The following is a 27331-nucleotide window of genomic DNA, read 5'->3' on the forward strand; positions in this document are numbered from 1 at the left end:
CAGAGGCTAAAAATTCTACACAAACTCCATAGATCATTAAAACTTTCTGTCAACTCAAAAGGTCTGGCAGCACAAAGCCAGCACCGTTTTACGAAACATACATGGATCCCCTGCGTCAGGAGACACCACTTTAATCTATCACTGCAGCGGAGACAAATTCATCCACCTTTTGAAGTCAACAATATCTTGAAGTGTCACAGCCAATCTCCCATGTCATATAGGCTCCCATGAAGTGCTCCAGGAAGAGGAAATCCTTTTTCAGCTGCTCTGCATGAATAAAAAAGTTCTTCACAAAAGAACAAATGAAAACACTGGCTGCTGCCATGAATGCTAGGATTATAATACTTTAATACTTTTCCTTGTGTCAGATGGAGTTAGTGTGCAAAAACAAATGAGACTTCAGCAGTGGGCCATCAAGATATAGAAATAAGAATTTCATCTAAGAAACTTAAAGGAGGAGGAGGAGTTGGATTTATACCCCGCCCTTCACTCACCTTCTCTTCCTCTCCCCACAACAGCCACCCTGTGAGGTAGGTGGGGCTGAGAGAGCTCTGAGAGAGCAGCTCCAAGAGAACTGTGACTGACCCAAGGTCACCTAGCTAGCTTCATGTGGAGGAGTGGAGACTCAAACCCGGTTCTCCAGATTAGAGTCCACCACTCTTAACCACTACACCAAACAGAGGTCTTGAATGAAGGTATTTCACATTGACTTCTCTTCCTTTTTCTAGATTTCAGATAGGGAAGCAATGATATTTGGTTAATTGTAACTGAGGAGATGTTGCCTTGAGAGATTTATTTGGCTTAATTTATGCACTACCTGTGCTTGGCTCTGAGGACCAGCCCTCATAGATATTATGTAGATGCCACTAAATTACTTTCAAATGTGGTCCCAGCCATGTTAGTCTGTTGCAGGAAGAACAAACAGGAGTCTTGTGGCACAGTAAATACTAACACAACTTTATCTTAGCATAAACTTTCATAGGATAGAGCCCACTTCTTAAGGTACATGAGTGGATCTTCACTACTCAGTCATTTTATGTAGCGCTATAAAAAAGTTGTCAGGATCAATGGGCCATGTCATGTGGGAAGCACAAAGTGAGATGAAATTTTATTTTTTTTTGGTAAAAGAATTTTTATTTTCATGGAAATAACCTCTTACAATTAAAAAACTATTATCATTCTTAAACCAATACCTATATTCCCATATCCCCCCTCCCTTCTGGTGGCTTCCCACAATGTTTCCCCCTTTGACCCTCCAGTACATCTTAAGATAACATCAATTAAAAGGTGAGATGAAATTTTGTAAAATTTAAATCTTATCAGAAACCTAATCAATAAACAATGATTCTGACATCATAATCAAGGAGGATGTTGAAGGAGGGGCAATTGTGAGCATGAGCAACTTAGACTATCAACTATCTTCTATCTCACGAAGGAGTTATTAGAAAGAATTAAAACAATAGTGAACGTGTTACCCATATATGTATGTGGGCTAACCTATATGGACACAAACCAGAAACCCCAGTGAAGAACTACACAAACTTGGGATGCCCCATTGTTTCAGCCAGTGACAAAATCATTGTAGGGGTGTCTGGACATATGGACTTTATCTTCTGGTGCTATCCCTTAAATACCATTAGTTATCTGCATGATGCTACAGACTTCCTAGGGAAATGACAATATATTGACATTCACCCAGAGAATGCCGTTTTGGCCACTTGTGGATATTGAGGCTCTATATACCAAGTCATGTCCAACTCCTCATGATCCCATGGACCACATCACTCCAGGCCCTCCTGTCTTCCGCTGGCCTCCAGAGTTTGTTCAATTTAAGAACATAAGAACATAAGAGACGCCAATGTTGGATCGGGCCAAAGGCCCATCCAGTCCAACACTCTGTGTCACACAGTGGCCAAAAATACCAGGTGCCATCAGGAGGTCCACCAGTGGGATGTTTGTTGCCTCGATGACACTGTCTAACCATCTCATCCTTTGCCGTCCCCTTCTTCTTTTACCTTCAGTCATTCCCAGCATCAGGGTCTTCTCCAGTGAGTGCTCACTCCTCATTTGGTGGCCAAAGTATTTGAGCTTCAGCTTCAGTTAAGATCGCTCAATAGCATTTTTGTTTTTGGACGTATGGAAAGGAAGTTGTAAAGAGATTCTACTGGACTTTAGCAACTTTCACTTTAGCCTGGACTAGTCTAAGCACCAATTTTCTGGACACCAATGTGCAACTATACAATGGGCACATGAACAGCTCCTTATACCAAAACTCCACTCTACGCATATTTTCATGCTTTCAGCTACCACTCTAAGCACACCAGACAGTCCACTGCCTGGCCTGTAGCCAAACAGCATGTTACAACTATATTTGCTCCAGTTCCTATGACAGGGAACTCACATCTGAATGATTTACAACTGGCATTCTTGGGATTATAATACCCACCCAGTGAAGTGAAGAAACAGCGACACAGCCTGATTGGTACCCAGAAATAACCTACTACACACAGTCCCAAAGGTGATAACAACAGGACAACACTTTTTTTAATCACCCAGAGCTCCCAGCTCATACCAGTCTAATACATCATCAATGATCTATAGCCTGTCCTACATAATGATACTTCCCTCTCATTGGCCTTGGTTAGTAGGCCTTTCCTTGCCCCTAACCTACCATTTCCCAGCAGGCCCCAACCTACCATTTCCTACCAGAAACAATGTCCCACCTAGGTCCTGCAAGAAATAAGATGCCAACTTGTTCCCATATACACTCAGGTAATGATTGAGTAACTTCAGCTATATCATCTTTGGCTCAAGTTTATCCTCCAATATGATATATGCCATTGTGGATAAACAATACCACTATACTTTCAATATGAATAGATGTCTGACATTAAAAATAACAATATTTTTTTAAAAAATCAATGGAAGAACGTTTCAGTCTCTCTGAACCTTTTGTTTCTGACCTGAAAGTCATAATTCTTCAACAAAAGACCTTCATAGGAAGACTCCAGTGTGAAGTTTCAGAACTGGGATTCTCAAAGAGGTTTCGTACTACCTCTCCCCTTATCTTAAAGAAAGGCTTGGGACTTCTTACTCCTTACAGGTATTCACTGTCTTAGCAAAATCTGGGACACCCCCACCAAATACAGGTGCTAACCAGCTTAGTATAACTAGTGAATAGATTCCACATTAATTTAAATTGCGGAGAACTATTTACATGGATTAGCAAGTGAAATGGGTGATTTTCTCCATACTGAAAAATGGATTTTAAAGGTCTACAGAGGCATGGAAAAAGCACTTCATCTGAACTGTAACCCTGGTTACTCTTTTTCCTGGCCTGGCTGTCCTCATTTTTCCTCTCTTGCCTTGATTAAAAACTTGGAGCATAATCCATGGACTCCTGGCCATACAATTTAATGGAGGCCTTTAACTCCCTGTTCCTGGCTGGTCTTTGGCAAGGCATGGCGCAGCACTCAATAAACTGTAACCCACCCAGGATGGTTCCACAGAGTGTTTGATCTGGAATTATGATTTATTCTTGCTTTTCACACATGCACGCACACACACATGAGACAAACATATTCTGATTCTCCATTCTTTGTGGTGCTTAATTAGTTACTTCCTCTTCATTAATGGCATCCCACTATACCCAAATATACTCCTCATAGGATCCTTTGGGGGGACAGCATGGTCAATTACTGCATTTCTGTTTGCTGCAAAGTGTGTTCATTTTTTAAAATATTTCATGATAGCAATATTTTAATTGCCCAGTTACAATCATTTTAAAAAATAACAATTTCTGCAAAGGAAAAAAGGAATAATTAAAGCATCTCTCTTCCCTGGGCCAGGTAAAGGATCCATTCACACACCGAAGCAGCAGAAGCATTTTGGAAGTAAGTTTGAAGGGACAACTGCAGGGAGAAGCTGGAATGCACTCAGTGAGGCTTACTTGCACATAACCAGACTCATAGACTCAAGCGCTTGTGGGTGGGTACTACCAGATTTTAAAGACCATAGCACTATATCAAGTTCTATGTGGAGTCCCCATTTCAGTTTCACTTGGTGGAGGAAAGTGCTGTCAAGTCACAGCTGACTTATGGCAACCTTGTGGGGTTCCCAAGGCAAGAGACACTCACAGGTGGTTGGTCATTGCCTGCCTCTGCGTCACAAACCTGGTATTCCTTGGAGGTCTCCCATCCAGATACTAGCCAGAGCAGACCCTGCTTAGCTTCTGATATTTGATGACATCAGGCTAGCCTGGGCTACCCAGGTAAGGTTCAGTTCCACTTGTTCTACATTGTGCTTTTTGTGTTGCTGAAGGACTCCTTTTATCAGTTCCACTTGCATAAAAGGATCCTTTGACAGCGCAAAAAGCAGAATGTAGAACTGGTCCTCCTCTAAGCCCTGACCTGGATAGCCAAGTATAGCCCACTTGTCAGATCTTGGAGGCTAAGCAGGGTTACTACCTTTGATAGAAGTGACACACATCCTGACTCTTTGGATATTCATTACCAGAATAATTTGGAGAATTTGTGCAGTTACTATCCATGGCCCATTGTACAAACTTTTAGCAACTGCCAAGCAACACCTGGCTCTATAGAAAATTTTTTATACTTTCATTTCTGGATGTGTGTTATTGTACAATAGGAATATTGACCACTGAGGAAGGCCCGAAGGGGCCAAAATGTGTATGGTCTATTGGTCAAAAGTTTTACCCATCAATTGGACACGTACAACTATCAGCTCTGAATGTAATAAGCTTTAAGAGTCGGATATTTGGACTTTTTCTTTTAACCTTATGTATTTATGTGTACATCATAATAAATATTTGTACTTTTATAACAATTTATGTGTTAGCTTGAGCCTCTTAGATCAAGGATCTCCAATGAATGCCGTGGTGATGATGCAGAAGCAAGCAATGGCAAAGCACCTCTGAATGTCTCTTGCCTTGAAAACCCCACAGGGTCACCATAAGTCGATAGTGACTCGACAGCAGTTTCCACCACAGAACTGACTCCAGTGTTCTTCTGGAAGGGGAGACACGTTTATGTTTCCTATGCAGCTATGAAGCTGTTTCCACGCACCAGTGGTCTAGGTAGTGATGGATAGGACAATGAAAGGTGTACACCACCCTCTCGTTCCAGCACTTTTGTGAGCCTTTTAAAGCCTAGCAAGAAAGAAGAAATTAAAAAGCTCCATTGGACCCTGTGGGGGATTCTCTACTCCACACCAGGGAAGCACTCGTGAGAGGAAGCAATATCCCAGAGCCCCTTGAGGGAGCTTTTCACGGCACTTCTGTAAAGGGACGGGGGCTGTAGTAATGTTTAGGCAGTTCACTGCATTATTCATTGGATATCTGATACCAGTTGGAGTGTGTTGCTCTTAACCTTGCAATCCACATTAGTTACATTGTGTGTCTATAAGGTCTGATCTGTACATGCAACGCAGAGTGATATAATAAAAGCCTGAGGTGGAAAGAACAGACTGTGCCAATTCAGGTTTTGGGTGGGGAATGGTGTTTTTTGGTTCCTCCAATGTAAAAACAAGCATCAGACAAAACCCCAAACTCACACAACTAGAGTAAAGAGATAAAGGATCAAGCCCAGCCTGGTAACGTTTGTGCTGGTTTTCTACTTGCATGGTGATTTTTAAAGCACTGTGTTGTATTCACTTAGCCCAACCTCAGATGAAATTGTCTGAATTTCTGCATCCTAGTTATATTTGGGGAGGCTTGGGCTGATTACGATGCACTTACTAGGGAGTCTGGTGTGGTGCTTAAGGAACCCCAGCCACAGAAAATGGACTGCATGTTCTGCTCAAGGAAATACCACAACACTGACAGTAATTACAGTGCAGTACAGTATGGTAACATTTCTCTTCTTAATTTTAAACTGTAATCAATAGCCAAAGAGCACAAACACTGCTAGTTTCAAACACAAGGGGGAAGCCACACTAGCATGAGTGCAAAATGTGGAAGATTGTGCCTGAGTCAATGGCAGGAGTTTGTTTCTTGCCCAAACACTGGGCAACTGCACCTTTAAGGCCGGCAGAGGATCTACCATCCTGAAGGCTTGTATACACCTAGCAAGTCTTGCTTTCATCACACAGAACAAGAAAGGCTCCAGTTTAGAGGATTCTTATGTTGTTCAGTCATGCCTTCCATAATGGCTGATGAAATAAAATAAAATCTGATTTCTCCAAACAATATTAGGCTGAGAGTACAGATGCAAGGGAAAAGGCATATCTGCACAATAGAAGGAGCTACAGGCTTACTTTAAAAAAGAACAGAAAGAAAGCTGGACGTTCAGAGAACCTGCTACATCTATTGTTACAACAGTATGTCCATAAAACAATAGTCCATAAAACACTGATTTACAAACACAAATTGCAAAAGTCCTTGTGGCCAGGGGAAAGGGGGTGACCACTTCTGGGGGGCTGGGGCAGGGAAACTGCAGGAATCCTGCCACATTTCCCTTCACGGCAGCCAATGGGGGAAACCCAGTGGGGGAAACCACAAAATCCCATCCCCACATGGAAGCCACCCAAAACTCTGGGACTCGCTCCCTGAGGAGATTCATTTGTCCCTTCTGTTGCTGTCTTCTGCCAGCAGGTGAGAACTTTTTTGTTTGGTTTGGTATCTCCTCGGTGATCCTTCCTTCTTGCCCTATGTTTTAATTGCTGTTTATATGTTTCTGTATGTGTATTTTAGATTTGGTTTTTACTGTGTACATTTTTAATCTGTTAGCTGCCTTACTGGCTCTGAGAGGGGCAGAAAGATGGGGTATGAATTTGGTAAATAAACAATAATAAGTAACACGCCAGCTGATGGTGCAATTGATAACAACTGGAACAGATTGGTTCCAAAATGTCTAATCCAAAAACTGTTTTCCTCTCTGTCTTTGTCAGTGTGTCTTTGTCAGCATGTCTAATTTTGTATTGTTCGGAATTGTGATATTAAGTCAACAACCCAAGAAATGGCTATCTAGCTTTGTACCTCAGCAAGGAAGCTCTTAAGAGCAGCTGACTTTCTGAAGAGCAGAGAAATTTAACAGCATGCTAGCAAGCTAGCTCTTGGTCTACTCAGAGCCAGGTCTAAGAATGTCTACTTAATGTAGAACTTTGGAAGGGAGAAAATATGAATTCAGAAGCTAGAGGCAAAGAGACAGTGACAAACTTCAATGTAATTTTCCATGTAGTTTTCCCCAACTCTTTTGAAATGTTTGCATTTTGTAAATCTAACATGACATAGACTAAGTGAAAATGTCACGTCCATTCTCTACATATTAGTCATGATCTGTCCCGAGTGGCATTCTATGCGTGCAGTGGCACATGCATTTTTCATGTTGCTCTGGATCTTGTCTGCCACCGGATTTAGAAGAGTCTGAACTTGAAGCACGTCCTCATGTCCAAGTGATGCCAATGCAGCAGCTCATGTAAAGGGCCCAACAGCAGAAGTTAACTGGAATTGAAGTGTCATTATATAAACCTGGTTCAGTCTAAAGAACGGGATGCTATTTAGAGCAGATGTAGTGTTGGGGAAGGAAGAGGAGGTAATGCTGTCTTCCAGGCACCTTTTCTTTTCTAACACGGTCAGAAATTTAGCCTTTTCCCTTATTAACTTAAGAGCAACTTTCTAGTGAGTCAAGTGACTGAATTATCTAATACTACCTGCCAAAAGCAATCAAATCTGAGCATGAGAAAGGGTAGAAATTCTATTATTTTAACACATATTATTTGGTTCCAGAAGATCCGATTAAATTAGCGCACTACTGAATTAGAGCAATGAAATTATAGTGGGAGCAGATGTGACAGACTTCCAGAAAGTGAAGAGCGGATCGAATTCCTACAAGAAGATGGCCACTGCCTTTCCTGATTATTCTCAGGCTGGATTTTTGTAGACAGGGCACTCCTGAGACCTACCAGGACTGAGACACATTGGGATTCTACTGTACATTTGCAAGTAGTAGTGCACATTCATTTATATTCACATGGTATTTTATGCAGGCTTCTTGTACTCGAAGTATAAATCGCTGGGTAGAAAAGAATGAAAGCAGCATCCGTAGCTGAAGGGTGATTTTTGACCAGTTACATGATTGGTCCCAGTATGGCTTTATCAGTGTAAGAGGCCCGCTAAGTTCAGGGGCATACTGTTCCCCCACATCTTGCAGTCACTTTCCCTTCTGTCTCTGGTGGCTCCTTGCTCGCATGGAACATATCGTCTGACGTGCTTGCCACAATCAGAGTTTGTCATTTTCATGCTTCTCAATCCGAATATATTAAATTTATGTTGAATGATGGCCTGCAAACTTGCAGGTGCCATTAGTGACAAAACGTTAGATGACCCCCTTTGCCATGTGATGGGAGCTATTTAAAAAACAAACAAACAGTCCCCATGGGCCCGACAGTCACATGCACTGGCAGCAAGAGCTGTACAAATGTTTTGCTTAAGTATCTCTCACTGAGGAATTCAGGATATAACCTAAGCTGTACACATTCATTTCTTTTATCTCAGCCTCAGGGATGGCTAGTGAAGGGATTCACTAGCTGAAATCACTGGCGGCGGCTGCTCTAGGGCAGTTTTGTCATCCCCTTTCATAATTTCAGATGGGTAGCGTTGGTGTTCTGTAGTACCAAAATAAAATCAGGAGTCCAGGGGCATCTTAAAAGAGTACCACAATTTATTACAATATAATACTATGTGACTGAGAACTCACTTCATCAGATACAGTGCAGTCTAAATCCATCAGGCTGATTTATATATATATATATATACACACACACACACAACAGAAAGGTTGTGACATTCCAACCCACCACTTTTCTAGCTGTGTCTACAACACGTTGGATGACATGTGTGCTCTGACTCAAAAAAGATTATGCTGGAATAAATTTTGGTAGTGTTTAAGGTGCCACTGGACTCCTGTCATCCATGATGAAAGAAGTTTAATAGGTCCTTCAAGCAGAACAAACCTGCAAAAATGATTTAGCAGAGACAGTACTGGGTGTATGTAAATATAATCAGCAATCATGCCATCTCCCCTGGAAGAAACAGTCAGCAGGCATTCCCAAGACCAGAAGAAGACAAAGGCCTGAATCATTAAGCTACTTTTAAAAATTAAACCCTGGCTATCATCTATCATCTCAGCATCTGAGTAACTCAGGCAAGCCAAACATGGCTTTATCTGAAATGCCTTCTGCAGCAAAGTCTTCTAGGACAATTTGTTGGAGGTTTGTAGGGGCTCCTTCTGTCCTAATGGGAGAAGTATTTACCACTCTTTGTACAGTTATATAGCTTCTGAGTAGTTCAGACCAAAGGATTCCTTCAGTTTCAGGAAAGGGGAAGGTGGAGGTCCAAACAGACAAATGTCAGCCTAATTTGCTACACTGGGTGACAGATTCTCAGTGTATGAAATATATATTGCACTGCAATTTAAAGGCCCCAAACCGCCACCTGGCAGTCTGAGATGAGAATGGCTAAAGCTTCAGGTACTGAGTGGGAAAGCAACCCTGCACGTGCACAGACAAGAAGGATCAGACTAAAGCCCATAGCGGGGAAGTAGGAGAGATGGAAAGCAACAACCACAATCCCTGTTTTGCAAGAGGTTTGGTTACATTACACTCTGCTCCAGGAATGCAGTTCATTCAACGGAGGAAGCAGATGCAAACACAATGATGCCTGGTCACCCTCAACACCCACTAGAGTCTAAGCCAAGGGTGTAGACTTTCCAATTTCCCGGGGGGGGCTGGGGCTGGGCCAGATGCATTGCTTTGCTAGGAGCAAGGGTGGCTCCCGGGGGAGGCTGAGCACCTTCCTGAAAATTTCGGCGGGGGCTGAAGCCCCGCCGCCCCCACGAAGATTACGCCTATGGAATGGGGGGGTGTTTCGATGCTCCCTATTCTGATGTAATGATAAGAGGAACCTGGAGGAGGGGCCAGCTCTTAATCTCGTCAATTTGATTTGCCTCAGCATCATTTGCTGAGATCAGGGATGGAACGACCGGAACAGGAGTGTCATTTGAGTCTTCTGTATTTGGTCCATAATAGAAGCACTGTGGTAGAAGTAAAAGGGCCCCATCTTTTTTAAAAAGGCTGGTATTAAGACCAGCAGTGCAATGAAGGTGAAGAAATCCTCCCACTCTCTTGTAGCCACATTATCTAGCAAGGAGAAGGAACCCAAGAAAAATCTACTGTTCAGGCAAGCCCTTTGCTCTTGTCATAGCTCTAAGGCTGTCAACGGCAATTGGGGGGAGGGAAATGTCCTGTCCCTTTAATAGAGGGTTAATAAGTGGAAATGGGCCATTCAAGCTTTTCATGGCATAATGTTAAATAACATCATGTGCTTTTTTTCAAGATACATTGCCATCCAAACTTCATTCTGAGTGTGTTGAATTACCTGTGGAGGGGCTTCTAAATAGATGGTCATTGCAGGGGATGCAGCACTGGTGTGGATGATAGTGAAGCAGGGACAAAAAGGGCAAGAAACTGAACCTTAACACTAAAATTCAGAACTTAACAAAGGTTAGTAAAATGTGAAAAAGAGGGCCAATATTAAGAACTAAATGTAAAAGATACATAGAAAAAGCTACATGTATTTATTAATTTATTAATTACAAATTTTAAAATATATATTTATTCTGCTGCCTTTTTCAGGCTTTATGGGCCATACCTTACACCTGATGATTCAGAAATTAGATGATTCAGAAATTAGAAATTATTTATTTTCCATGTTATTTATATATTTGATGTGAATGGGCCCTTATATATGTTTTAAAATTTGTAATTAATAAATTCATGTATCTTTTCCTATATATTTTCTACATTTAGTTTTTAATATTGGCCCTCTTTTTCACATTTTACTAACCTTCGTTAGGTGGTGAAGGACATCACCTCTTATCTGCAAGATCTGTACTAATAATACCCTAAGGTCTATTGTTAAAAGAAAGTAAATAATACAAGAGCAGGAAGGATGGTGAGTGGCTGGTAACCTGACCATGTACAAAGTGGATAATCAACACCTATGCCAACTGGTTGTTGAGACAAAAAATGTTTGGGGTTCATATAGTCTCAATGAACAACTATTGTTAGTAACTGTGTTCAAGTGGTTCCACACAGAAGTCTGGAATGAAATGAAAGCCAGCATGGAGAGAAGAGAACAGAGCAAAAGCTAAACAAGCAAAGCAGAGGGAACCCACTTACCTTGAGTCAAGAGGAGAGCTATACAAAAAAGAAAAGAAAAGAGAAAACAGGGTTAATGTCTCATGTACGAGAATATCAAAGGCCTTTTGTAGATGATTGTATTTACATGAGCAATGAGCTTGACTGATGTTGCTGTGAATTTCCTGTAGCCACATGCTAGATGCAGGTTCGTGAGCATGACTAGTAGCAATAAGGTGAGAATGAAGCTGGATAGAACAGGTATGTACCAAGGTTTCCGTTTTTTTGAGGTTCTCCTCTCCCCAAAGATGGGAGGATGCAGATTGAAGGGCTGGGGGGGGGGCACTGGGGATAGAAAGGGTGCAACATTGCCACACAGCACCTGGGGGGAAAAGCCAAAGGTGTTGCCTTTGGCAGGTATTTCAGCCATTTTTAACAGCTGCTCTTAGCTTTGCTCAGTACTTTGGCTTACCTCTAAAAATAAGCCAGAGGTCAGAGATGTGATGTGTCATGCTTAAAAATGAACTTTAAGCTACCTTAGTCCTTAGAGAATTACTCCCGACTCCAAGGGAAATGTAACATCATCACTCCTAGTACACACATCTCCTCTGGCAATGCTTTTAGCAACTGTGGTTGAAGTAATATTCCACCTATTATCTATAGAGAACACTCGACATAATTTCAAGTTACATGTCAAGCCCAGCACAGCACTATATACTGAAGAAGAATTGATATATCCAAGCTAAAGCCAAGATTTTTTTATCTGGGGGGAGGAGGGAGGCTGTAGTTGTGATGTAGTCTGAAGGATGGAAACAAGCTTGGTTTATACAGGTTTGGTGGGGTGGGGTGGGGGTTTGCATTCTAATTTCTGAATCATCAGGTTCCTGGACAAACACAAGTGACCAAACCTTGTTAACTATGAATAAGTTTGGTTATTTAAATAAGACTCTTCCTTAATCTTTAAATTCTGTTTGAAACCTCTTTTGACACAACTCTTTATTCTAAATTCTCTTTGCTAATTGCTAGTATAATGTGGATAGGAATATTTTGTTAATTTAGGTTTAGACTGTTAATCATCTTTTAAGTGCTCAGCTTTCTCATTTAATCCCATTATATCTCTTTCCTTCTCACTTCATATTAGCTTTAATATGACTCACAGGAACTTTAGTTTAGTAATAAGAATTAATTTCTTAAGCCTATAACTATTGTTTCTAAAAGTGACTCTCCCACTTTTAATTTCACTCTGGTTTAAAACTACCGTGCTTTGAAAATAACATCCCTGAATACCTAATTTGGTCTGATTTATGACTAAAAGCATGACAAAAACACTGCTATAGGAGGAAGTGGGCAGAAATGCTAAATGTGGAGTGGGAGGCTGATGGTGGCTCATACCACCCGCACAATGAGGTGGGTGCTCATGTGTCTATGAAAGCCTGCCTTAGCAGGAAGAATAAAATATTCTTTCTTCAGGTAACAATGTGATCGAGGACCATGTGGAGAAACATGGTATTTTAATAAAAATTGGTCTGAGCTAGAAAATTAGGGATGAAAGGGGGGAACCTGGCTGAGAAAGCAATCCTGCTAATGGGGCTTACTCTGAGGAAAGGTGCCCTGTTAGCCTGGAACTTCCCTCGATCCCTTTTGCTGATATAAATGATTTCCCTAGTGGTACATATGTTTTTTCCCTACCAGGAAAACCGTGCTGCCAAGGGGCCAGTTTGTATTGTGTTGGGATGGAGGGGAAGGATTCCAAGTGCCAATCCACTTTCCTATCCCCCCTGTCTCTATGGCTGTTCTTTAGAGAGGTGTAACAAGAAGGGGAAATCCAGTCGCCAATCTCCAACATTTTGCTTCCTTTGACCCTGAGAGGGCCCCCCCCCCGGCAGTGTCATAAGAAACTAATGATGACCACTCTATTGTCACAAGTGTATATGAGGGGCAAAGATGTGGTTTGAACACATCACTACTTCCTGTTTACTTCCCATTTACTCCCTAACATGTCCTCTCTAACTTCTGATCATAAACCTATGGGCAGGCCCTGCTTTATTTTTAATTTGTATTTATAGTGCCTAGCTATTATTTTGGGTACAAGATGAATATATAAATAATTGTCGTCTATACCTTTCATGAGAAAACATAAGAAATTGCTAAGACTTCAATAGAAAGAATTGCTAAGACTTAAGCAAATCGGCTCCCAAGCTAACTCCAGCCATAACTGCTTTAAAATGCTCCTATATTCTTCACTTGTGGAGAGCAACAGATCCACAGGGAAAAGGAACCTAGCGCTTCAATTCTAAACATACTTGGTTGGAAGTACTCCTCAGTGGGCTTTCATTTTTGAGAAAACGCACATAGCAATGTGCTATACATCTCTCAACACCCTGTGTGTTAAAATCTCCAGCATACAATATTAGCCTCACCTGCTTTTGCCCTGGAATAAAAAATAAAAACATCTCCTTTCATAAAGATGAAGACCGGAGCCAAAAAAATGGCATCCACCTAGTATCTGCAATATCAGGCAGACGGCTTCATAGTGATCCTGGGTGAGAATCAAATATCTGCTCCTCCCACTGCAACCATTAACATGGTAAATAGTATCGAAATGCACACATTGGTTTCTGCACATACCATTATTTGAATTGGACGAACAGAGTATAAGCAGGCTTTGGAAAGTAGCCAAAATCTTATTTCATCAATGATCCATGCAAGTAATATGAATTCCGTTTAATCGAATACTGAAATAAAACCCCAAATAACTAGAATTCTATCATTTTCAAAAATGGCAAGGAGGGTCAAACTAACTTTAGAAGCAAGCCCAAACAGGTCTACTCAGAAGTAAGTTCCATTTTAGTCAACTGGGCTTAATCTCAGGATGTTTTTCTTAGGATGGAAGCCTTTGAATATTATTTCTAGAAACTTCATTCTGGATGGGATTTTAAATTGCTCATCTTTACACAAATTCACTCCAAAACTAAATTTGAATGATATGAAAAACTGATTCTCAAAGCATAAATGTATAACATGTACAAAAATACAAATTATGCATTTAAAAACAGGATTAATTTTTTCATACAGGAGACCAAAAATATTAGGATGTGACTCACCCGAAACTGAGCACACTTAAGTACTATTTATTTCAGAGTAAGAATTAAGAAGAAGTTAAGTGGGATTTAAATGCACTTAACTTTGGCTGGATCATACCCATTGAGATCCAAACCTACTACTTCAGATACTGATGGAAGACAACAATTGACAATATGACCGGTTTACATTCAGTGACAAACTATTTTGTCTTCATTGTAATGCCCCCCATGGCAACATGACATCCTCATGTGTTAACACATATAATTCTGTATTCCAGAAGGACCTCAGAATTTTTGTTACTATTGCCCAGGGCACACAGGTAAAGAAGAACAGTTGTAGAAATGGGTCCTTTCCCCTCCCAAAAGGAGGGAGGGAGGAAGAAACAAGTTGCCTACCCCTGCCCCACCCTGGTCCCACCCCTCTGAAGGAGGGAAGAACAGACAGACTGCCTACCCAGTCTGCACCTATCCATGTGCAATGCAGGACTGAGTGGTGCCTCCCGCAGGCTCCAGGGTGCTGGGCTGGACCAGGTGCCACCTCCCCCAGGGTGTGTGTGGGTCTGGGACAGGCTGTACACTGCCCTTCTTCCACAGGGTTGGCCCAGCCCAGTTGGAGGGGGGGGCATTATCTCACCAAGAAGTGTCTCAGTGGCCAGAATGGCCTATCGGCTCCTGCTATCGCTCCCTAGCTGAAAGTACTGTTAAAAATTAGTTATATCACTGCAATCTGAAACAGAATCACCCTATTCTAATTCCAGTGAAGTCAATGGACTTAGAAGGGTGTAACTCTGTCTAGGATTGCACTTTATGTCTCTTAACACATTCATATCTAGATGATCTGTCTTTTACTTCCATTTGCACTTCAGCCTAGTAAAAGAGTGTTTCTCTCTCTTTCACTTCTAATGTGATACATGAATATTTGAAGAGCACTATGAATGAAACTTCATATATAGAGAGCAAGAAACTCGGGGGGTATTCTAGCTTTAAATTTCTGATTGGACATTGTTCATAGAAGCAGGAAAATGGTTTCACAGGTGAGAGATTTCTTCCTATAAAAATGTAATTCAGTTCTGACCTGTAAGAACCCTACTATTATATTCATGGAACCCACTAAAACAATGATATAGTCTTTGCTTGGACGACACCATTCCAGATTCTCCTAACCAGTGTTTCCCAACCTGTGGGTCAGGACCCAAAAGTGGGTTGCAAAGCCTGAGGAAGTAGGTCACAGGCTCCTGTAGGATCATGGCAGCTGTTCCCTTCCCTTCCTTGCTTGGCATCCAGCTGAACTCATGCTGACCCTCTGAGGTGGAGGGGGTGGGGCATAGCAAGCCAGCCAGCAGTCCACGTGAACTATGCTGAAGCAGCACGTGTACCTTCTTGCCCTGCACAACAGCTGGCTCTATTGAGAGCCAGTTTGGTGTAGTGGTTAAGTGCGCGGACTCTAATCTGGGAGAACTGGGTTTGATTCCCCACTCCTCCACTTGCACCTGGCTGGATGACCTTGGGCAAGCCGTAGCTCTGATAAGAGCTGTTCTTGAAAAAGAGCAATTTCTGTCAGAGCTCTCTCAGCCCCACCTACCTCACAGGGTGTCTGTTGCAGGGAGGGGAAGGGAAAGGAGTTTGTAAGCTGCTCTGAGACACCTTTGGGTAGTGAAGGGCGGGGTATAAATCCAATCTCTTCTTCTTCTTCTTCTTCATTGTTCCCCCTCATATTTTCCTTTCATTGGCCACAATTCTCCTCCCACTTTCCTTTGAGGGTAATGCTGTTTCTCAGCAGTCACCACGGTATTGTTTTTATTTTCTAAAAAGGCCATTTGTGAGCTGTGCCTGCTCTTGCAGTTGCAACAAATGGCCAAAGGAATGACCTTCACCAGGAAAGTCTCTAGAACTGCTGCTCCTGCTGCTTGCTCCAGCCCAGCTTGGTGCAGCAACGGCTCCCAGGCTGTGTGTACAAGAAGGCACTTGTGTGCTTGTTGGGGTGGAGGGTGATCATGGGCAATAGTGCCGAGATTATCATATGTTGATAGTCCACAGGGGAGGAATATCAGGACCAAGCTATCCTCTTGTCTTTGATGGCTGGGGAAGCCACAATTTATATACATCTTCTGGCCTCACCTCTTCAATCTTCTGCAAAGAAAGAGCCAATGCAGACTGGGAGTCTATGGGGTTATGCTTGGTGCCTATCCAGGAAGAGGATGAGCATGTAGCAGCTGTTAGTCATGATACTAACACCCCATTTCAATTTAAAGCTCATTAATGAAGTCTGTTCTGCTGCTTCATGAGCTACTGACTAGCAATGTTAGCTTTTAAAATTGCCATTTCACTGGGTGAGGTCTGAGATGATTGTGATAGCACCGGTGGAGAAATAGAATGATCTTCTCATACCCTCCTGTCATTTTAAAAAAAATTTCAATGCAAGAAGGATCTCTCTGATGTGCTCCCCAAGCCTGTATCTCACAAGCTTAAAATGCCATTCATTCCCTCCCTTGTACCTGCCACTGACGGAGACAGAAGAATGTCTCTGGGACTCTGGATAGGATTTACTGGTCTGAGCTGATGACCACCAGAAGAAAACAGAAGTTGCTTACTGTTCAGAAAGAGATGCATTTCCCCCAAAGGAGAAATGTTTCACTGAAGTTAAATGGAATATGGGTGGGGAAGATCCTTCAATTCTAAAATAGTGCTGTAAGAGGGAAAAGCTTCAGGTTTGAAATCTGAAACTTTCAGATAAATAGGAAGCAACCCAAGTAAACCCAACCTCTTTTCCATGTTTTGCTTTCTCAATCTCTACTTCAAAGAAGAAGTAAATGAAGTGACAGGGGCTGGGACTCTGGCTCTGTCTGTCCAAATGAGGCCAAATCCCTTCTGCATCTGTGTGTTTCCTCTGAAGTAAATCCCATTTAATTCAATGGGACATTCTTACAAAGCAATCCTATACCCACATCTGGGAGTATGTTCTGTTGACTATAGACACTTCTGAGTAGACACACAGGACAGTGCATTCTGACAGGGATGTGGCAGAGATGCATTCATTCTTGGCGCTGGTTTTTTTTAAATTGAATTTTAAATAGCCAAAGAATAAATAGATCTGGTAGCCTTCAAGGTTCAGCAAGATCTGTTTTGCTGCAGCTATAATTTTATACCTCTTGAAGCTGTAACTTGCAATCAGACAGCTGTGTTTTAAATTTACATAAAAAGCTGAATACCTTATGTAAGTGCAAAAAAATATTTCAACAGATTCCACATTAATAGGTGTGTTAAGTAAATTTTTGCTTGAATAAGCTTAAGTAATAGTTATAAATTAGGCAAACTTGCAGTTAAAATGCATGACAGTGATGGCTATCAAAAGCTTACAGTCCAAAATTCATGTGACAATATGGGTCACCATACTAAGTAAGTTTGAACTTGTAGGTCACCATACCAAAAAGGCTGGGATCTAGTGTCCTAATTCAAGGAGGGAAGGTACTTGCCTCCCAACTCTTCCTGCTTGTGGCCAATAAATGTCAACTCATGCTAGCATTAGTGCCTGATATATATTAGCATTGGCAGTCAAAATTCTTTACTTAAATATAATTGAACAAAAGCAAATGGCCATTGAGCTATACATTGACTTTTTTGTAATAACGACTTTCCCCAAAAATATTTGCAATATTTTGCAATAGAGACCAAATGGTTAGATGATCAGTACTGCCTCCTGACTGCACTGACCCCTGATGCTGCAAGATTCTATAAGAGCGTTCTCTGGGAAAGATGAAGGGGAAAAAAGGGAAATTTTGGAGGGAAAAATGGAATGGAGAGAAGTAGAGTAGGGAAGTGCACTTGGATATATCCAGTCCAAATATATACCCAAAAATACTTTATTTGTGTTTTCCAGATATGTTTGGAATCTGGATTAATATTTGAGGATCTCAGCAGTATCGGTGTCCCAAACCCAAATATTTCCTGAAATATTTGGAAATTTATGGGAATACCTGGGGCCGACATTTTAAAACTTCCAACTTGAGTGTTTTTAGTTTTTTGTTTGCTTTTTGCAAGTTTCTCAGGTAATAGGGTTGGTGGTGGTGGAAGCAGCACACACAAGGCAAATGAGATCATGTGTTGGGAGAGTTTGCCAGGTTGGTTCTGCTGGGATGCTCTGGTTTGACATTGGTTCTGTTGGGCTTGCATTGCCACACTGGTCCTGGGTTCTGCTTGGCTTCTGTAGTTTGACATTGGTTCTGTTGGGCTAGAAATAATGTCCATTGGAACTCTTGGATTTTCCACACAAGGTTGTGGGTCTGCCAGGGCTCTCTGGTTTGATGTAGGATCTGTTGGGCTTGTTGGTTCCGCTTGCATTGAGAGGCTTTTGGTCAGTGGTTGTTTGCCCCACAGGAAACAATGGAGGATGGCTGGGAGCACTTTGTTCAAAAGACAATGGAATTGGACCCACTGGCCCAATTCTTTTGAAACTTGGGGGGTGTCTTTAGTGGACAGCCATCACTAACTACACTGCAATGGTGTCATTTGCTTAAAAAACAGCCATTCTCACTATCTGGATAATTTCCCCACTGGGAAAAATTGACCCAAATAATTTTGGAATCCTGAAAAAAAAATCCCAATACTGAGCCGGTACTGGAGATCTGATTAATCCGGAATGCCAGTAATTATGCCCTCCCTGAAATCCAGATATGAAAAACACTGTTGTTTTTTTTCTGGTATACATCCCTAAAGTAGAGGAAGCAATTACCTGTGGGGAAAGAAACTGGGTATGTGTGGTATAATTTGGGAGAGTACCTTGGCCAACCAGATGCATCTAGAATCTCTCAAGTACAGCATAAAAGTGACGACCTTCTGCTGTTTGTCTCTGGAACTTGATATTTAGAGGTATACAGCTTCTGACTAGAGAGGTTCCATTTAGTTAAACAAATGGATTTGTCTAAGCCTTTTTGGAAGCTTTCCAAGTCCAGTGAACATCACCACACCTTATGGCAGTGAAATATGAGATGTTAGAAATGTTGGGTATGTGTGGAGCAATTCAGAGCACCTGATGGCACTGTAGCAAATTCTGGATCAGGGGTCTTATTTTCAGAAGAGAATTGGGAATTTGGTGTTTCAGTTTTAGACCCCACCTTGTATTCTACTTATGGACAGTCTTAGGCAACTCATTTGCCTTCATCTAGGGATCCACCAAATGCCTTGGAAAGCAAAAAAGCAGGGCATGAGGTCAAGTATGAAGGAATTATCCCAGCATCTGATACTCAGAGATATGTTGCCTTTGAACCTGGAGGCTCTACTTAAGATGGCTAATGGAATCAATTCCCAAGGCAGAACTCAGGTGGAATAGATGGGAGGAGCTCTGGGTAGGTATAGTTGAAGGGATGTGTGTTGGAAGAGTCTCTGCAGAATCTTTTAGCACCTCACTCTTTAGAGCCACCGGCCATCCCTTTATCCAATATATCTTTCTGCATTTCTGTGTAGCAGGAAGAGGGGTAAGAGCCTTTGATGTATAAGACAGAATTGGAGCAGACAGAAAATGTATAAAGCTAATGGAATACTGCCTCAGTGGAATAACTTAAGGTCTGAATGACGCTGACGAATGGCATAAACATTCTGTCACTGTTTATGCTGTTAGAATGGTTATGTTAGTATGAAATGCTGTTGTATGTACAGAGTCACCTGAAAGATTCCAAACATCTTCAGTGAAGAAGATGATGAGAGAGCTCCAGACTCTGGAGTAGTAAGAGGCTTGGTAAGGGACGTTTGGCAACTAAGGCATCACCTTGGAAACAGAAGGGTGAATGTGCTATGATGCCTGCGTGCTTTGATTAGCTTGGGTTCAGGCAGAGAAGTTATGAACGGCTGATGACAGCATTCTCAGTCACAGAGGAGTTCCACTGGAATGCAGACGTGCGTGGTGGCATGCTTGAGTGCTGATGTGGCTACATTTCCTCATGTGCTTTATTTATACCCTTCCTTGCTGGTCCTGCCCTCTTGTTATTTCGCACTATGTTTGCAGGAGCCCAGATTACACCCCCACCTCCAAATCCCAGGGAGCTGTCCACCACAGTTTTAGGTACATTTGAAATCCATGGTCATACACATGCTTAATTATGGCCATGCCTGTATGTTTCTGGAATGTAAAAATCTGCAGTACTGTCTTTGATATTCAAAGCAGTATCTAAGAGCCAACCTACACATTACAATGGAAGAGCCACACTTCATCATCTCAACTTTAAAAAACAAACAAACCCTGAAACGTAGCTGATGAAGGCTGCCACATTGTTCAAAATAGCATGGTTTCTAACTCCTTTCCTGGTGCTATATTATGAATGTGGAATCCTCCCCTGCTCTTTAACTGCATATAGATATATTTTACTGTTTGAGGCAAACAGCGGCCCGGGGAGCAATTCGGATTGGTTAAACGGTATGGGAAGGCAAACCCACAAACATAACTGTTCCAAGAAAATGGGCAGCACCCCTCCCCCCCCCAATTACTGGCAGCTGCCTTTCAGTCAAACAAACAACAAAGAAGGTCAGGTTATCAGTCATGGATCTTCTGGCATAATGTGCAGAGTGGCTATTGTTGTTGTTGTTCAATCGCACAGTCGAACTGGACTCTTTGTGACCCCATGGATCCCATCACACCAGCCCCTCCGGCCCTCTGTCATCCTCTGGAGTTTGCTTAATTTCATGTTCATTGCATCGATAACACTGTCTAACCATCTCATCCTTTGCCGTCCCCGTCTTCTTTTACCTTCAATCTTTCCCAGCATCAGGGTCTTCTCCAGTGAGTGTTCCCTTCTCATTTATTGATCAAAGTATTTGAGGTATAGAGTCGCTATGATATTCATCTATTCTGAATTTTCTGTACAACGATGACAGACATTGATGAATGTTTTTGGAATAAAAGTGCTAATTTCCTGATAGGCATCTTTTGGTTCAATGTAAGCGAAACTAAAATGAGAAAGGCTAGGCTGTACCAATTCTCCATGCTATAACTTTCATTTCGTTCAGGATGGCACAAATTGCCATCAAACAAGCTGACATGCAGGATCTTAGCCACAAAATTGCCCATTCCTCATGGACTTTTTTTTTTAATCAGACCAGTGGTCCATCTAGTCCAGCATTCTGTCTCACACAGTGGCCAACCAGTTCCTCTGGAGGGCCAACAACAGGGCATAGAGGTCAAGGCCTTTCCACGATGTTGCCTCCTCACTCTGGGATTCAGAGGTTTTCTGTCTCTGGATGTGGAGGTTCCCTTTAGTCACCATGGCTTGTAGCAACTGACAGACCTATCCTTCATTAATCTGTCCAATGTCTTTTTAAAGCCATTTGTGCCTGCAACCATCACTACATCCTCTATCAGCAAATTCTACATTTTAATCACTTGTTGAGTAAAGAAGTATTTCCTTTTGTCCATCCTGAATACAAAGGTATACATTTTGCTTGTACATACTGGCATACACATGCAGTATTGCATCAACTCCATTGGATGCCCTTGAGTTCTAGTTGGGAGAGGGAGAAAAAGTTGTCTCTGTCCACTCTGTCTACCTCGTGCATATTTTATAAACTTGTTTGGGACCTCCATACTCCACGAAAACTGTTACAATTCCACTTCAATCCTTTCTTCTTTCATTTGTCCATTCATGGGCTCTATGGACACATGGGCCTCCATGCTCTGCTAGTTGGCCTTCTGGAGGCATCTGATCAGCCACTGTGTGTAACAGTATGCTTCACTAGAGCAACCACTGGTTTGATTCAACATGGCTGCCCTTATTCTCTTAAGGCTGCTATATGTGTAATTTAGATTTCCTTTGCCTTGGTTATGCTTACTTGGGTTTGGCTAATTTCCCTCCATTCTCTTTGAGAAACTGACAGTTGGAGAACAGGATCCCTCCACAGCCTAATGCAGCTCCTCTTCTTCAGGCAAATGCTGTTGTGGGATTTATGCTCAGTTTTACACCCTCAGGCGAGTTACAGTTTAGATGAAAGGTATAAACCATTCCTGGGAAAGCAGGCATAATACTTCCCCTCTAATGCCGGAGTGTCAAAACTGATGTGTGAAGAAAATACAGACAGCCTGGAAGTCTCTAAACTGCCCCTGAGGGCCAACAAGGCAAGAAAAACCTGGCCCAAATTTCCAACTAATGTGGTGCCAAGACGATCCAGGGAGTAGCAGCTGAGCTTAAAGCTGTAGTCTTTTAACAAAGAACAAACCTCAATTCACTAGAGGGACATTCAAAAGGCACTGACAGTGGGGTGACCAGAAAGGTGACACAGTATGCTGGAAGGCAGCTAGGTGCTGCTGTGCTTTGCCACCAACAGTTAGGGCCCTGTCAGTGTAGATAAGGGAAACATCTAGAACTGTAAGAATGCAGAAGGAGGCTGGAAAGCCTCAGAGCAACAACAACAGAAGGGGGACAGCAACTCATCATATATCTTAATAAGAAGGCATTCACCATCTTTGCTTTTAAGCCTCTGTTCTTCCAAATGCAGCCAGAAGAGGCTACATATTTATTGTTGGTTGCTAGAGAATAACCAACCCAGGCCTAATCTTTTCAAGTATTACATGGGGTATTTCCATAGAATGCGATTACAAAAGGGGAAATGCTGGGAAATTGATAATATACGGGATTATCAGGGTTGAAGGTTGTACTGCCAATAATCCTGAAGGAATTAAAAAATAAAAAGGCTGAGAAACTAACAAAACATAAATTAATTCAACTCAGCTAATGCATAACAAGCCTAGAGGGTAACAAAGAACCAACGTCTTATAAAATGAATTTATCTAAATAGGATGAACAGTTAATCCATGGTAGGGTGGGAGACGCTTTCAGTCTCATTTCTCAACCAAATAAATTGTTTGACATTATTGGGGGAACAGAATGTAAAATCACACATGGTGACTTAATGAAGAGTTCCTTTGCTTGCTAGTCTGCTGCTGTATTGGCTAGGCATAGGGGCAACCTGTGTGACACTGCCCGCCACTCCGATTTGCAGTGAAGCTGAGTGGGTGGCATACAAAGGTATACATTTTGCTTGTACATACTGGCATACACATGCAGTATTACAATCAGACCTGAAGATAAATGCTACATTTGCCTCCTTCTCTTTCTCCTCTGGCAAATGCCACACAGCATCTGCTTTCCTGTTTTCCCCACTAATCTATATGCAATCAGTGGGACTAACACAAAAGAGTGGCAGATAAGCAGACTTGGGGTCAAACCAGTGAGGACCTGAACTCTCTCAATGTCTTTTTTTTCTGCTTTAAAAGGAGCTGCAGGAACAGCCCCATAGCTAAGGATTTTGGGGGGAGGGGGCCTTGGGGGGGCCACCAGCTAATTACATCAAAGGCTCCAGGGCAAAGGGGGTCTGCCTGGCGTGCACCCACACAGCCCCCTCTAGAGCCTTCCTCTGAGGTGAGCCAGAATCCCAATGTTAATAGACACTAAAAGGTCTAGAAAAGCTGCCCTGCTTAAAAAAAAGAGAGAGAGCGGGGATCAAGCTTCCTCCCTCCCTCCCTCACACAAGCACACACACTAAGGCTGCCAAGTCCCCCTGGGGGGGCAGATTTCCCCCCGCTTTGGAGGCCCGATTTCCGCCGCCGTGGAATTGGGCCCCAGGGGAAACCCCTCCCCGGCGTGCACGTCAGCCGGATGTGACGTGCTGACGCCGGGCATGCTGGGGGTGGGGCCACAGCCATCTGAGGGGAAAACTATATGTTTCCCAGTTGCCCTCAGGGGCGCCAAAGTGCGCCCCTCCCCCTGCCGCCGCCCCCCCTAACCGGGTGAGGCGGGGATGAGTGTCTCTGCCCGCCCCCCCTCTCTGTGGGGAGGGACTTCCCCCATGCCAGCTCGGAGAGTGAAGAGGCCGCATTTGCGGGGCTTGGTGGTTCCAGGATGAAGCCCTGCGGCTGCCCGGCTGGGGCGTGGCTCTAAGTACAAGCTGTGGGGTTGCTTTCATTTTCATTTCTCCCCGGCTACAAGCGCTGTGGAAGCGAGCCCTTCTGGCCTGGAGGGGGGGGAGAGCTGTGCGGCGGAGAGCGCACCTGGCAGGCAGGGGGGCCTCTCAGGAGAGCAGCGCCCAATAGGGTCGAGCCGCAGAGCTTTCCCCAGTGGCCCAGGAAGGATGCCGTGCTGAGCAGCCCAGTGTTCCAGGAGGTGTGCGCCGCAGGCGGCTGCCTGGCCGAGAGTGTGCTGGCTCGGCAGCTGAATTGGGATGGCGCCATGGTGGCTGGCGAGGAGCAGAGGCGGGAAGCGCTGGGAGGTTGCACTCTCCGGCCCTGGGGAAGCTGAGCCCCCCCTTCCCGGAGAGAGAGAGAGAGAAAAGAAAGGCGGCGGGGATGAGGGTCTCTCTGCCCTCTCCCCCTCTCTCTGCGGCAAGGGAGGGAAGAAGGAAGGAAGGCGGTGAGGAGGGAGGGCGCCATGGGGGGCAGGGGGCGCCTCTTCCAGGGGGGCACCTCTTCCGTCTTCTTCCTTCTCCTCCTCCTCCTCCTTGGCATGGTGCAGTGTGGGTTGAGCGATCCCCCGGCATGGGCTGGCGATCCGTGGCCGCTGCGCTGTGTGGCTCAGCCAGTAAGCTCTCCACCACCACCCCGCCCGACGGGGCATGCACGAGTGTGTGTGTGCCGCTCCGTGCCACCCAGCCCGGCCCCCCTAGCCAGACCGAGCCGCAGCTCACCCGCGGGGGAGAGGAGGAGGTAGCAAAAGGGTCTCCAGGCCCCACCGGGAGGTTGGCATCTACACCTGCCTAGGGCACAGAAGCACCTCGAGCCGGCCCTGACTGCATGCCATTTAATCTGACTCTTGGGAGAAGGCGGACTGGTGTGTGTAGAATCCTGTATGTCTGTTAGGATCCAGCCTGGTGGCTAATTGGCAAAATCCTGCTTATGTTTGAAGTATTCAAGAAAATTGAAACTACTCTCTAAATAGATGTGTCTCGGCCATGTTTCTCTTTTGTCTATCTGGAGACCTATGCTGCTGATCTGTTCCTTGAAACCAACTCGTAAATAAACAAATCTTCTTTGTTGTTAATATATAATTCCTGTCTCAGTGACCTCCACATTCTATTTGCTCACCACAAAACGTATCTCACAGCAGCGAACCCAAAGCCTATACACTCACTACCTTTAGAACACCTGGTATATGAGGTCCAGAGGAGTAAAGTTTGTTAGTCTTAAAGGTGCTACTGGGATTTTTACTATTTTAGTATCTGAGGGGAAGACTTATAGTTTAAAATAAACCCAGTTTCCCCCAAAATCATAGGAGGCTGTGTGGGTTCCCTCAATAGTTAGAAACGGCCTGTCACAATTGGGTTGTGGGAACCCCAAGGATGTAGAAATGACAAGTATTGGTGTTGGAAAGCATGAAGCCTGGAGATTATCTCCATACTTTACACTCCCCCAAGTAAAGCATCAAGGACAGCTTTTCCTGACCATTCCTTTCATCTCCCCTTCTCCTGCCTGCTGTGCAGTACATTTGGACTTCTGGTAGCTATAGCATGCAGGAACTGATTAAGGAACTGGGACAGAAGGGACAGGGCAAGATCAAGCTTGCAAGGTGTCAAGCCAGCAGCTGGGCTGCACTTATGTGCTCTTGGTCTTTAGCTAGTTTTCTGTGTGGCTTGTATAGTAAGGAGCTTCAAACACTCTTCTATAGTTCCTCTGGAGACTTCACTAGATACTCACAATGGTTGCAAAGCTCCTTTTTCAGTAATTAAGAAAAGAGGCTTAAAATGTATTTGTAGGTTTCTACATGCTAGGAAGATTAATGACATTTCTTGCCTTTCCACGTTGCTCTTCCTTTGTTGGAATTTTTGTGGCGTGACCTTCAAAGAAATTCACCCAGACGGGAGACATAGGTGTACTAACAGACTGCAATGACATAACTTTAGAATGCTCAGTAGAGTCAGACCCTGGAAAAAGTGGAATCAGCAGTAGCTGGTTAATCCAACTTTCAGACCAGCTGGCAAACCTATTCTTCTTCTTATAATCCAAAAAGTTATTTCTTCCTAGTGTTGAAAATGGATCACTTTCCTTCCAGGATAAGCATCCTTGCTGCCTGAATACCACTTTGACTACTATCTCTTTCTTTGACGCCTAGTGTGCTTCTATGGAACAGTGGGGATCTGCACCTAGGTCTTCCATGTCTTAATACTACACTCTAACCACTACACCACACCGGCTCTCTAGAAATGAAGATGCAGTAAAAAAAGGAATGTAGAAGGGGCAAAGGGTTGCAAATGTTGAATTTCTGGCTGTTATGCAGTTGTTAAAAAACATCGCTTCGGTCAGGAAGGAAGTAGAAAACCCTGGATAACCAGCAGTGTAAACAAATTCCAGAAACTCTCTGGTCTCTCTGAACTATCTTTCCCCAGGATTAATCTTTCCATTGTCAAATCATCTGGAGTATGGGAATGCACCAGCCTTTGCCACTTTCAGGCCTGCTATTTTCTGTGATCAGAAATCAGAAATTTTATTATGAATTTTACAAAAGGAAATGGAAGGGTTGAGCTAGATGACTCTGTGTGAGGGAAGTTACAAGAAGTGCGGGGGCTCCTTCAGGGTTGGATTGCCGGTAAGAGTCCTGGGAACAGTCCCATGTGGCCAATGGCCTGGCATCTATAGCCCCTGCCTGGGCTATCCCATCCCAAACAGAGATGTGGGCAATTGCCAGAGGCACGGGAAAGTAGGGCTTGCTGTGGCAGGGAATGCACCTACCTTGCCCACCCATGCCCAGCCCAACCTCACTGAGGGATGGCATATGCCTGCCCTAACTAGGCTTGGCAAGTCCCCCTGGGGGGCGAGGAAACCCCCACCCCAGAGGCCCGTTCCCCGCCGGCGGCGGATCGGGCCCCGGGGGGAACCCCACCCCCAAAGCACGTGACATGCACGTCACCTGGAAGTGACGCAACCACGCCGGGCACCAGGCCCGTAGCTAACATGGGGCCCATGGGGCCCACGGGGCCCGGCCCCCTAGTGTTTCTTCTGGGCCCCCTCTCTCCTGGGCTGCCCCCCAAATGCTCCAACCTACCACCTGCCCTGTACTTCCATTCAGGGCTCTAGTCGGGGGGGAGCTCTCAGGTACGGAGCTCCGGAAGAGAACCTCTAGGGG

At 43.7% G+C, this 27331-nt stretch overlaps 1 protein-coding gene across 5 annotated transcripts in view; it reads right to left on the reverse strand.

Moving 5' to 3' along the window:
* Window positions 1-27331, reverse strand: part of SLC8A3 (solute carrier family 8 (sodium/calcium exchanger), member 3) — a 244412-nt gene that overhangs the window by 30043 nt on the left and 187038 nt on the right. For all 5 annotated transcript variants that reach the window (XM_015407999.1, XM_015407997.1, XM_015407998.1 and 2 more), the window contains exon 4: window positions 11197-11214. In XM_015407999.1, coding sequence (XP_015263485.1) covers window positions 11197-11214 — 18 coding nt within the window. The remainder of the gene's footprint in view (window positions 1-11196; window positions 11215-27331) is intronic.

Source organism: Gekko japonicus, unplaced genomic scaffold, assembly GCF_001447785.1.
Source record: "Gekko japonicus isolate JY-2015 unplaced genomic scaffold, Gekko_japonicus_V1.1 scaffold1, whole genome shotgun sequence".
NCBI classification, from domain to species: domain Eukaryota; kingdom Metazoa; phylum Chordata; class Lepidosauria; order Squamata; family Gekkonidae; genus Gekko; species Gekko japonicus.